Source organism: Pongo abelii, chromosome 8 (assembly GCF_028885655.2).
Source record: "Pongo abelii isolate AG06213 chromosome 8, NHGRI_mPonAbe1-v2.0_pri, whole genome shotgun sequence".
Classification (NCBI taxonomy): Eukaryota; Metazoa; Chordata; class Mammalia; order Primates; family Hominidae; genus Pongo; species Pongo abelii.
In genome coordinates this window covers 6,540,743-6,554,810 of record NC_071993.2, presented here as the reverse complement: position 1 = coordinate 6,554,810, position 14,068 = coordinate 6,540,743, and the positions used below count along the sequence as shown (strand labels likewise).

General features: G+C 43.3%; 1 protein-coding gene and 1 long non-coding RNA gene across 5 annotated transcripts in view; one reads left to right on the top strand and one right to left on the bottom strand.

Moving 5' to 3' along the window:
• The window catches only part of LOC134762026 (uncharacterized), a 44,402-nt gene that overhangs the window by 7,057 nt on the left and 23,277 nt on the right, over nt 1-14,068 (bottom strand). The window lies entirely within an intron of this gene.
• Nucleotides 1-14,068, top strand: part of PRKCQ (protein kinase C theta) — a 165,311-nt gene that overhangs the window by 137,007 nt on the left and 14,236 nt on the right. For all 3 annotated transcript variants that reach the window (XM_024253393.2, XM_054521886.1, XM_054521888.1), the window contains one exon: nt 1,482-1,670. In XM_024253393.2, the coding sequence (XP_024109161.2) occupies nt 1,482-1,670 (189 nt within the window). The remainder of the gene's footprint in view (nt 1-1,481; nt 1,671-14,068) is intronic.

The window sequence follows — 14,068 nt, the reverse complement described above, 5'->3', positions numbered from 1 at the left end:
TTTGTTTTTCTGTGCCTGGCTTGCTTCACTCAATATGTTTTCCAGATTCATCCATGTTGTTGCAAGTGGAGATTTTCTCCTTTTTCAGGGCTGATACAACCCTGTGTATATGTAGCACAGTTTCTGTATCCATTTATCCACTGATGGACACTTAGAGTCCATATCTTGGCTATTGTGAATGATGCTGCAATGAGCAAGCAAGTGCAGCTGTTTCCTCTACATACTGGTTTAACTTCCGTTGGTAATTTACCCACCAGCACATTTTCCTTATTTCTTTCATCCATGGATGGGTCCTACCATGTACCATCTCAGAGAAGCTTAGGCACAGTTTGTTGGGATGTCAGACGCTCAGCAGAATGGCACATGCCCTCTACCTTCCAACGTCCAAAAAGGAATTCATTGAAAGATCAACATACAAAGCCTTTTTTGCCAGAAGAGTGGGTTGGTGAAAGGATAGGAATCTTTCAAAATGTTAGATAGGCTTCCAGACTTTAAATCCTCCTCCCTAACAGATAGACTCAGACCCCGCTATTGAGCGGTAGGTAGCTCTTAGAGATCTTTCATTTCTAGATTTGAGTGCTTTGGGAGTTTTTGTTTTTGAGATGGAGTTTCTCTCTTGTTTCCCAGGCTGGAGTGCATTGTCATGATCTTGGCTCACTGCAACCACTGCCTCCCAGGTTCAAGCAATTCTCCTGCCTCACCTTCTTGAGTAGCTGGGATTACAAGCGCCCACCACCACACCTGGTTAATTTTTGTATTTTTAGTAGAGATGGGGTTTCACCAAGTTGGCCAGGCTGGTCTCGAACTCCCAACGTCAGGTGATCCACTCGCCTCGGCCTCCCAAAGTGCTGGGATTACAGGAGTGAGCCACTGCACCCGGACTAGATTTGAGCACTTTGCTATCCTAGGTTCTCTTTCCTGGCACAGGACACAATTTGATTCTGCATATTGGTGATTACAGTTGTGCCCCCTGAACTGAACAGCCATAGATAGCGAGGCTTTGAGGAAGGGAATTGTCCAGATGACCTGTTTGGATGCCTGATTACTACAGAGAGTTTATGCAAAGACTCAGGACAGTACAAGTCAGCAAAGCACATAGGCTTGGTTTCCAGGCTCACACCAGAGCCGCTGAAGAACTTAGACACATACCAGCTTAGGTCCAATATCTGCCACCTAAGTTCTCATGTCACTGATGGAAAAATAAAAACTAATGGCATAGTTTCACTGTTTCTTTAAAAGCAGAGGAAAAGTACAAATTGAAACTGAAAAGTGTTTACTCAGGCTCAAACTCAAAAATTTCAGCATTGTTTAGACACTGCTATCCAGTCATTGGCTTCTCAAGAGACAGGTTTCAGGGTGATCTTTGTTGCAGCTGCACACCATCCTCGACCATTTACTGAGTGGCCTTGAGATGCTCAGAAAGAGTTGTCACTCCTCAGCCTCATTCCTGTTAATTTCGTGTCTGCCTTTTGGTTGTGCAGATCTTGCTGGGTCAGAAATACAACCACTCTGTGGACTGGTGGTCCTTCGGGGTTCTCCTTTATGAGATGCTGATTGGTCAGTCGCCTTTCCACGGGCAGGATGAGGAGGAGCTCTTCCACTCCATCCGCATGGACAATCCCTTTTATCCACGGTGGCTGGAGAAGGAGGCAAAGGACCTTCTGGTGAAGGTAAGAAGTGAAGCCAAGAGCGTGTTCATAAGACGAGCATTAGGTCTTCTGGTCAGTTTTCTGTTCCTCTTAGTTTCCAACTTGCATGTGGCAAACAATGATTATATTGAACTGGGTTTAAATGGGATGTGCACCGTCTGTGTTTTAATAGAGGCACCAATATTATGAGCATTAAATGTCAAAATGAGTGTAAGTTAAACCCTCATGTGCATCAGTTATAAAATAAGGGCCCAGGAACCAGTTCCATGACCTTGAATACCCTCACCTGGAGATGTAGTTGGTTCATTAAACAAGCACAGTGTGTGGCTTAAAACTCAATCTTCTAGCTACTTGGGAGGTTGAGGCAGGAGGATTGAAGTTAGAAGTTTGAGGTCAGCCTGGGCAATGTATCGAGACCCCTGTCTCCAAAACAATAAAGGAAAAAAAAAAAGAAAAGAAAGAAAATGGGCATTTAGGCCAGGTGCAGTAGCTCACACCTGTAATCCCAGCACTTTGGGAGGCCAAGGTGAGCATATCACCAGAGGTCAGGAGTTCGAGACCAGCCTGACCAACATGGAGAAATGCTGTCTCTACTAAAAATACAAAATTAGCCGGGCGTAGTGGCACATGCCTGTGATCCCAGCTACACGGGAGGCTGAGGCAGGAGAAAATGGGCATTTATGTTATATAGAGGGTTTTTTTTTTATTTTACTCAGTCTTTTGTTTCCCATAGTTTTTTATTAGAAATATTCAGTCCAGTTCATCTTCCCCTGCCTCTGGTTGAAAACTTGGACAGGATGTATGACTTTTTGGCCTGCTCTTAGATAAAAGACAACCTATTGTCACTCCTATGTTATGAAACACTGTCTCAGTGGGGAAATTACAACCATCTAGTCCAAGATATTCATCACATAATTTTTTTTTTTTTTTTGAGACAGAGTCTCACTCCCTTACCCAGGCTGCAGTGCAGTGGCATGATCTTGGCTCACTGCAACCTCCACCTCCCAGGTTAAAGCGATTCTCCTGCCTCAGCCTCCTGAGTAGCTGGGATTACAGGTGCACGATCACACTCAGCTAAATTTTTGTATTTTTAGTAGAGGCGGAGTTTCACCATGTTAGCCAAGCTGGTCTCGAACTCCTGACCTCAAGGGATCTGCCCGCCTTGGCCTCCCAAAGTGCTGGGACTACAGATGTGAGCAACTATGCCCAACCTCATCAGATAAATTTTAATTTTAAAGCTGAGACTCCGGCTTCCTTTCCTCTGCTCGGAGTTTGTGATTGGCAGCTGCTCACTACTGGAGGAGACAGTGTTGTCATGCTCTTGCTGACTGTGTTTTTGTCCTCTTCCTCTCTAACTCCTGAGTTTCTGCTTCAGACCTTACCAGGTAGAAGCTGAGAGAGGAAGGAGGATGAGCAGAAAGAACAGTTTTTATTCAGCTGACAGCCTCCTACCCCTGAACTGGAGGATGGCTAAAGCTGAGACTTCAATGAGGCACTCTACTAGGTTCTGCAGAAATACTTATCCTTGCAGATATGTTTGGCTGAAACCCTTGAGATACAGGCATTCAGTCCAGTCCCTAGCCTACATACCATACCAAAGCTGATTCTGCAAGACTCTCTCACTGTTAGTTTCCTGCCCAACAGATTGTCTTGGGCAGTGTACTAGTCTGTTCTCATGCTGCTGTAAGGACATACCTAATACCGGGTAATTTATAAAGGAAAGAAGTTTAACTGACTCACAGTTCTGCATGGCTGGGGAGACCTCAGGAAACTTACAATCATGGCAGAAGGCACCTCTTCACAGGGCAGCAGGAGAGAGAATGAGAGCCAAGCAGGAAGGGGGAAACCCCTTATGAAACTATACTCTATCATGAGAACAGCATGGGGGAAACCGCCCCCATGATTCAATCACCTCCCATCGAGTCCCTCCCATGACACATGGGGATTATAGGATTATAATTCGAGATTCTGGGTGGGGACACAAAGCCAAACCATATCAGCCAGTACAGTTGACCTTTGAACAGCTCGGCAGTTAGAGGAGCCAACCTCCTATGCAATGGCAAATCTGCTTATAGCTTTTGAGTCCCCCAAAACTTAACCACCAATAGCCTACTGTTGACCAGCAGCCTTACCAATAACACAAAGTCAGTTAACACATGTGTTATATGATATACTGTATTTTTACAATCTAAGAAGCTAGAGAAAAGAAAATTCTATTACGGTCTACAGCTCCCAGCATGAGCGATGCAGAAGATGGGTGATTTCTGCATTTCCATCTGAGGTACCAGGTTCATCTCACTAGGGAGTGCAGTGCCAGACAGTGGGCGCAGGACTGTGGGTGCAGTGCACTGTGCGCGAGCCGAAGCAGGGCGAGGCATTGCCTCACTCGGGAAGCGCAAGGGGTCAGGGAGTTCCCTTTCCTAGTCAAAGAAAGGGGTGACAGACGGCACCTGGAAAATCGGGTCACTCCCACCCCAATACTGCTCTTTTCCGACAGGCTTAAAAAACAGCAACCAGGAGATTATATCCCGCACCTGGCTCGGAGGGTCCTACGCCCACGACGTCTCGCTGACTGCTAGCACAGCAGTCTGAGATCAAACTGCAAGGCAGCAGCAAGGCTGGGGGAGGGGCGCCCGCCATTGCCCAGGCTTGCTTAGGTAAACAAAGCAGCCAGGAAACTCCAAATGGGTGGAGCCCACCACAGCTCAAGGAGGCTGGCCTGCCTCTGTAGGCTCCACCTCTGGGGGCAGGGCACAGACAAACAAAAAGACAGCAGTAACCTCTGCAGACTTAAATGTCCCTGTCTGACAGCTTTGAAGAGAGCAGTGGTTCTCCCAGCACGCAGCTGGAGATCTGAGAACGGGCAGACTGCCTTCTCAAGTGGGTCCCTGACCCCTGACCCCCGACCCCCAAGCAGCCTAACTGGGAGGCACCCCCCAGTAGCAGCATACTGACACCTCCCACGGCCGGATACTCCTCTGAGACAAAACTTCCAGAGGAACGATCAGACAGCAGAATTCATGATTCACGAAAATCCGCTGTTCTGCAGACACCGCTGCTGGTACCCAGGCAAACAGGGTCTGGAGTGGACCTCTAGCAAACTCCAACAGACCTGCAGCTGAGGGTCCTGTCTGTTAGAAGGAAAACTAACAAACAGAAAGGACATCCACACCAAAAACCCATCTGTACATCACCATCATCAAAGACCAAAAGTAGATAAAACCACAAAGATGGGGAAAAAAACAGAGCAGAAAAACTGGAAACTCTAAAAAGCAGAGTACCTCTCCTCCTCCAAAGGAACGCAGTTCCTCACCAGCAACGGAACAAAGCTGGACGGAGAATGACTTTGACGAGTTGAGAGAGGAAGGCTTCAGACGATCAAACTACTCCCAGCTACAGGAGGAAATTCAAACCAAAGGCAAAGAAGTTGAAAACTTTGAAAAAAATTTAGATGAATGTATAACTAGAATAACCAATACAGAGAAGTGCTTAAAGGAGCTGATGGAGCTGAAAGCCAAGGCTCGAGAACTACGTGAAGAATGAAGAAGCCTCAGGAGCCAATGCGATCAACTGGAAGAAAGGGTATCAGTGATGGAAGATGAAATGAATGAAATGAAGCAAGAAGGGAAGTTTAGAGAAAAAAGAATAAAAAGAAACGAACATAGCCTCCAAGAAATATGGGACTATGTGAAAAGACCAAATCTGCATCTGATTGGTGTACCTGAAAGTGACGTGGAGAATGGAACCAAGTTGGAAAACACTCTGCAGGATATTATCCAGGAGAACTTCCCCAATCTAGCAAGGCAGGCCAACTTTCAGATTCAGAAAATACAGAGAACGCCACAAAGATACTCCTCGAGAAGAGCAACTCCAAGACACATAATTGTCAGATTCACCAAAGTTGAAATGAAGGAAAAAATGTTAAGGGCAGCCAGAGAGAAAGGTCGGGTTGCCAACAAAGGGAAGCCCATCAGACTAACAGTGGATCTCTCGGCAGAAACTCTACAAGCCAGAAGAGAGTGGGGGCCAATATTCAACATTCTTAAAGAAAAGAATGTTCAATCCAGAATTTCATATCCAGCCAAACTAAGCTTCATAAGTGAAGGAGAAATAAAATACTTTACAGACAAGCAAATGCTGAGAGATTTTGTCACCACCAGGCCTACCCTAAAAGAGCTCCTGAAGGAAGCACTAAACATGGAAAGGAACAACCAGTACCAGCCGCTGCAAAATCATGCCAAATTGTAAAGACCATCAAGGCTAGGAAGACACTGCATCAACTAACGAGCAAAATAACCAGCTAACATCATAATGACAGGATCAAATTCACACATAACAATATTAACTTTAAATGTAAATGGACTAAATGCTCCAATTAAAAGACACAGACTGGCAAATCGGATAAAGAGTCAAGACCCATCAGTGTGCTGTATTCAGGAAACCCATCTCACGTGCAGAGACACACATAGGCTCAAAGTAAAAGGATGGAGGAAGATCTACCAAGCAAATGGAAAACAAAAAAAGGCAGGGGTTGCAATCCTAGTCTCTGATAAAACAGACTTTAAACCAACAAAGATCAAAAGAGACAAAGAAGGCCATTACATAATGGTAAAGGGATCAATTCAACAAGAAGAGCTAACTATCCTAAATATGTATGCACCCAATACAGGAGCACCAAGATTCAAAAAGCAAGTCCTGAGTGACCTACAAAGAGACTTAGACTCCCACACAATAATAATGGGAGACTTTAACACCCCACTGTCAACATTAGACAGATCAACGAGACAGAAAGTTAACAAGGATACCCAGGAATTGAACTCAGCTCTGCACCAAGCAGACCTAATAGACATCTACAGAACTGTCCACCCCAAATCAACAGAATATACATTTTTTTCAGAACCACACCACACCTATTCCAAAATTGACCACATACTTGGAAGTAAAGCTCTCCTCAGCAAATGTAAAAGATCAGAAATTATAACAAACTGTCTCTCAGACCACAGTGCAATCAAACTAGAACTCAGGATTAAGAAACTCACTCAAAACCACTCAACTACATGGAAACTGAACAACCTGCTCCTGAATGACTACTGGGTACATAACGAAATGAAGGCAGAAATAAAGATGTTCTTTGAAACCAACGAGAACAAAGACACAACATACCAGAATCTCTGGGACACATTCAAAGCAGTGTGTAGAGGGAAATTTATAGCACTAAATGCCCACAAGAGAAAGCAGGAAAGATCCAAAATTGACACCCTAACATCACAATTAAAAGAACTAGAAAAGCAAGAGCAAACACATTCAAAAGCTAGCAGAAGGCAAGAAATAACTAAAATCAGAGCAGAACTGAAGGAAATAGAGACACAAAAAACCCTTCAAAAAATTAATGAATCCAGGAGCTGGTTTTTTGAAAGGATCAACAAAATTGATAGACCGCTAGCAAGACTAATAAAAGAGAGAAGAATCAAATAGATGCAATAAAAAATGATAAAGGGGGCGAGAGGAGCCAAGATGGCCGAGTAGGAACAGCTCCGGTCTACAGCTCCCAGCGCGAGCGACGCAGAAGACGGGTGATTTCTGCATTTCCATCTGAGGTACCGTGTTCATCTCACTAGGGAGTGCCAGACAGTGGGCGCAGGTCAGTGGGTGAGCGCACCGTGCGCCAGCCGAAGCAGGGGCGAGGCATTGCCTCACTCGGGAAGCGCAAGGGGTCAGGGAGTTCCCTTTCCAGGGGTGACAAACGGCACCTGGAAAATCGGGCCACTCCCACCCGAATACTGTGCTTTTCCGACGGGCTTAGGAAACGGTGCCCCAGGAGAGTATAGCCCGCACCTGGCTCAGAGGGTCCTACGCCCACGGAGTCTCGCTGATTGCTAGCACAGCAGTCAGAGACCAAACAGCAAGTCGGCAGCGAGGCTGGGGGAGGGGCGCCCGCCATTGCCCAGGCTCGCTTAGGTAAACAAAGCAGCCTGGAAGCTTGAACTGGGTGGAGCCCACCACAGCTCAAGGAGGCCTGCCTGCCTCTGTAGGCTCCACCTCTGGGGGCAGGGCACAGACAAACAAAAAGACAGCAGTAACCTCTGCAGACTTAAATGTCCCTGTCTGACAGCTTTGAGGAGAGCAGTGGTTCTCCCAGCACGCAGCTGGAGATCTGAGAACGGGCTGACTGCCTCCTCAAGTGGGTCCCTGACCCCTGACCCCCGAGCAGCCTAACTGGGAGGCACCCCCCAGCAGGGGCAGACTGACACCTCACACGGCCGGCCAGGTACTCCAACAGACCTGCAGCTGAGGGTCCTGTCTGTTAGAAGGAAAACTAGCAGAAAGGACATCCACACCAAAAACCCATCTGTACATCACCATCATCAAAGACCAAAAGTAGATAAAACCACAAAGATGGGGAAAAAACAGAGCAGAAAAACTGGAAACTCTAAAATGCAGAGCACCTCTCCTCCTCCAAAGGAACGCAGTTCCTCACCAGCAACGGAACAAAGCTGGACGGAGAATGACTTTGACGAGCTGAGAGAAGAAGGCTTCAGACGATCAAATTACTCCGAGCTACGGGAGGATATTCAAACCAAAGGCAAAGAAGTTGAAAACTTTGAAAAAAATTTAGAAGAATGTATAACTAGAATAACCAATACAGAGAAGTGCTTAAAGGAGCTGATGGAGCTGAAAACCAAGGCTCGAGAACTACGTGAAGAATGCAGAAGCCTCAGGAACCGATGCGATCAAATGGAAGAAAGGGTATCAGCCCTGGAAGATGAAATGAATGAAATGAAGCGAGAAGGGAAGTTTAAAGAAAAAAGAATAAAAAGAAATGAGCAAAGCCTCCAAGAAATGTGGGACTATGTGAAAAGACCAAATCTACGTCTGATTGGTGTACCTGAAAGTGACGGGGAGAATGGAAACAAGTTGGAAAACATTCTGCAGGATATTATCCAGGAGAACTTCCCCAATCTAGCAAGGCAGGCCAACATTCAGATTCAGGAAATACAGAGAACGCCACAGAGATACTCCTCGAGAAGAGCAACTCCAAGACACATAATTGTCAGATTCACCAAAGTTGAAATGAAGGAAAAAATGTTAAGGGCAGCCAGAGAGAAAGGTCGGGTTACCATCAAAGGGAAGCCCATCAGACTAACAGTGGATCTCTCGGCAGAAACCCTACAAGCCAGAAGAGAGTGGGGGCCAATATTCAACATTCTTAAAGAAAAGAATTTTCAACCCAGAATTTCATATCCTGCCAAACTAAGCTTCATAAGTGAAGGAGAAATAAAATACTTTACAGACAAGCAAATGCTAAGAGATTTTGTCACCACCAGGCCTGCCCTAAAAGAGCTCCTGAAGGAAGCGCTAAACATGGAAAGGCACAACCGGTACCAGCCACTGCAAAATCATACCGAATTGTAAAGACCATCGAGACTAGGAAGGGACTGCATCAACTAACGAGCAAAATAACCAGCTAACGTCATAATGACAGGATCAGATTCACACATAACAATATTAACTTTAAATGTAAATGGACTAAATGCTCCAATTAAAAGACACAGACTGGCAAATTGGATAAAGACTCAAGACCCATCAGTGTGCTGTATTCAGGAAACCCATCTCACGTGCAGAGACACACATAGGCTCAAAATAAAAGGATGGAGGAAGATCTACCAAGCAAATGGAAAACAAAAAAAGGCAGGGGTTGCAATCCTAGTCTCTGATAAAACAGACTTTAAACCAACAAAGATCAAAAGAGACAAAGAAGGCCATTACATAATGGTAAAGGGATTAATTCAACAAGAAGAGCTAACTATCCTAAATATATATGCACCCAATACAGGAGCACCCAGATTCATAAAGCAAGTCCTGAGTGACCTACAAAGAGACTTAGACTCCCAAACATTAATAATGGGAGACTTTAACACCCCACTGTCAACATTAGACAGATCAACGAGACAGAAAATCAACAAGGATACCCAGGAATTGAACTCAGCTCTGCACCAAGCAGACCTAATAGACATCTACAGAACTCTCCACCCCAAATCAACAGAATATACATTTTTTTCAGCACCACACCACACCTATTCCAAAATTGACCATATACTTGGAAGTAAAGCTCTCCTCAATAAATGTAAAAGAACAGAAATTATAACAAACTATCTCTCAGATCACAGTGCAATCAAGCTAGAACTCAGGATTAAGAATCTCACTCAAAACCGCTCAACTACATGGAAACTGAACAACCTGCTCCTGAATGACTACTGGGTACATAACGAAATGAAGGCAGAAATAAAGATGTTCTTTGAAACCAACGAGAACCAAGACACAACATACCAGAATCTCTGGGATGCATTCAAAGCAGTGTGTAGAGGGAAATTTATAGCACTAAATGCCCACAAGAGAAAGCAGGAAAGATCCAAAATTGACACCCTAACATCACAATTAAAAGAACTAGAAAAGCAAGAGCAAACACATTCAAAAGCTAGCAGAAGGCAAGAAATAACTAAAATCAGAGCAGAACTGAAGGAAATAGAGACACAAAAAACCCTTCAAAAAATAAATGAATCCAGGAGCTGGTTTTTTGAGAGGATCAACAAAATTGATAGACCACTAGCAAGATTAATAAAGAAAAAAAGAGAGAAGAATCAAATAGATGCAATAAAAAATGATAAAGGGGATATCACCACTGATCCCACAGAAATACAAACTACCATCAGAGAATATTACAAACACCTCTACGCAAATAAACTAGAAAATCTAGAAGAAATGGATAAATTCCTCAACACATACACCCTCCCAAGACTAAACCAGGAAGAAGTTGAATCTCTGAATAGACCAATAACAGGATCTGAAATTGTGGCAATAATCAATAGCTTACCAACCAAAAAAAGTCCAGGACCAGATGGGTTCACAGCCGAATTCTACCAGAGGTACAAGGAGGAGCTGGTACCATTCCTTCTGAAACTATTCCAATCAATAGAAAAAGAGGGAATCCTCCCTAACTCATTTTATGAGGCCAGCATCATCCTGATACCAAAGCCTGGCAGAGACACAACAAAAAAAGAGAATTTTAGACCAATATCCTTGATGAACATTGATGCAAAAATCCTCAATAAAATACTGGCAAACAGAATCCAGCAGCACATCAAAAAGCTTATCCACCATGATCAAGTGGGCTTCATCCCTGGGATGCAAGGCTGGTTCAATATACGCAAATCAATAAATGTAATCCAGCATATAAACAGAACCAAAGTCAAAAACCACATGATTATCTCAATAGATGCAGAAAAGGCCTTTGACAAAATTCAACAACCCTTCATGCTAAAAACTCTCAATAAATTAGGTATTGATGGGACGTATCTCAAAATAATAAGAGCTATTTATGACAAACCCACAGCCAATATCATACTGAATGGGCAAAAACTGGAAGCATTCCCTTTGAAAACTGGCACAAGACAGGGATGCCCTCTCTCACCACTCCTATTCAACATAGTGTTGGAAGTTCTGGCCAGGGCAATTAGGCAAGAGAAGGAAATCAAGGGTATTCAATTAGGAAAAGAGGAAGTCAAATTGTCCCTGTTTGCAGATGACATGATAGTATATCTAGAAAACCCCATTGTCTCAGCCCAAAATCTCCTTAAGCTGATAAGCAACTTCAGCAAAGTCTCAGGATACAAAATCAATGTACAAAAATCACAAGCATTCTTATACATCAATAACAGACAAACAGAGAGCCAAATCATGAGTGAACTCCCATTCACAATTGCTTCAAAGAGAATAAAATACCTAGGAATCCAACTTACAAGGGATGTGAAGGACCTCTTCAAGGAGAACTACAAACCACTGCTCAAGGAAATAAAAGAGGATACAAACAAATGGAAGAACATTCCATGCTCATGGGTAGGAAGAATCAATATCATGAAAATGGCCATCCTTCCCAAGGTAATTTACAGATTCAATGCCATCCCCATCAAGTTACCAATGACTTTCTTCACAGAATTGGAAAAAACTACTTTAAAGTTCATATGGAACCAAAAAAGAGCCCGCATCGCCAAGTCAATCCTAAGCCAAAAGAACAAAGCTGGAGGCATCACGCTACCTGACTTCAAACTATACTACAAGGCTACAGTAACCAAAACAGCATGGTACTGGTACCAAAACAGAGATATAGATCAATGGAACAGAACAGAGCCCTCAGAAATAACGCCACATATCTACAACTATCTGATCTTTGACAAACCTGAGAAAAACAAGCAATGGGGAAAGGATTCCCTATTTAATAAATGGTGCTGGGAAAACTGGCTAGCCATATGTAGAAAGCTGAAACTGGATCCCTTCCTTACACCTTATACAAAAATTAATTCAAGATGGATTAAAGACTTAAACGTTAGACCTAAAACCATAAAAACCCTAGAAGAAAACCTAGGCAATACCATTCAGGACATAGGCATGGGCAAGGACTTCATGTCTAAAACTCCAAAAGCAATGGCAACAAAAGCCAAAATTGACAAATGGGATCTAATTAAACTAAAGAGCTTCTGCACAGCAAAGGAAACTACCATCAGAGTGAACAGGCAACCTACAAAATGGGAGAAAATTTTTGCAACCTACTCATCTGACAAAGGGCTAGTATCCAGAATCTACAATGAACTCCAACAAATTTACAAGAAAAAAACAAACAACCCCATCAAAAAGTGGGCAAAGGACATGAACAGACACTTCTCAAAAGAAGACATTTATGCAGCCAAAAAACACATGAAAAAATGCTCACCATCACTGGCCATCAGAGAAATGCAAATCAAAACCACAATGAGATACCATCTCACACCAGTTAGAATGGCAATCATTAAAAAGTCAGGAAACAACAGGTGCTGGAGAGGATGTGGAGAAATAGGAACACTTTTACACTGTTGGTGGGACTGTAAACTAGTTCAACCCTTGTGGAAGTCAGTGTGGCGATTCCTCAGGGATCTAGAACTAGAAATTCCATTTGACCCAGCCATCCCATTACTGGGTATATACCCAAAGGACTATAAATCATGCTGCTATAAAGACACATGCACACGTATGTTTATTGCGGCATTATTCACAATAGCAAAGACTTGGAAGCAACCCAAATGTCCAACAATGATAGACTGGATTAAGAAAATGTGGCACATATACACCATGGAATACTATGCAGCCATAAAAAATGATGAGTTCACGTCCTTTATAGGGACATGGATGAAATTGGAAATCATCATTCTCAGTAAACTATCGCAAGAACAAAAAACCAAACACCGCATATTCTCACTCATAGGTGGGAATTGAACAATGAGAACACATGGACACAGGAAGGGGAACATCACACTTCGGGGACTGTTGTGGGGTGGGGGGAGGGGGGAGGGATAGCATTGGGAGATATACCTAATGCTAGATGACGAGTTGGTGGGTGCAGCGCACCAGCATGGCACATGTATACATATGTAACTTACCTGCACGTTGTGCACATGTACCATAGAGCCTAAAGTATAATAATAATAATAATAATAATAAAAAAAAAAAGAAAAAAAAAAAAAATGATAAAGGGGATATCACCACCGATCCCACAGAAATACAAACTACCATCAGAGAATACTACAAACACCTCTACGCAAATAAACTAGCAAATCTAGAAGAAATGGATAAATTCCTCAACACATACACTCTCCCAAGACTAAACCAGGAAGAAGTTGAATCTCTGAATAGACCAATAACAGGATCTGAAATTGTGGCAATAATCAATAGCTTACCAACCAAAAAGAGTCCAGGACCAGATGGATTCACAGCCGAATTCTACCAGAGGTACAAGGAGGAACTGGTACCATTCCTTCTGAAACTATTCAAATCAATAGAAAAAGAGGGAATCCTCCCTAACTCATTTATGAGGCCAGCATCATCCTGATACCAAAGCCGGGCAGAGACACAACCAAAAAAGAGAATTTTAGACCAATATCCTTGATGAACATTGATGCAAAAATCCTCAATAAAATACTGGCAAACCGAATCCAGCAGCACATCAAAAAGCTTATCCACCATGATCAAGTGGGCTTCATCCCTGGGATGCAAGGCTGGTTCAATATACGCAAATCAATAAATGTAATCCAGCATATAAACAGAACCAAAGACAAAAACCACATGATTATCTCAATAGATGCAGAAAAGGCCTTTGACAAAATTCAACAACCCTTCATGCTAAAAACTCTCAATAAATTAGGTATTGATGGGACGTATCTCAAAATAATAAGAGCTATCTATGACAAACCCACAGCCAATATCATACTGAATGTGCAAAAACTGGAAGCATTTCCTTTGAAAACTGGCACAAGACAGGGATGCCCTCTCTCACCACTCCTATTCAACATAGTGTTGGAAGTTCTGGCCAGGGCAATTAGGCAGGAGAAGGA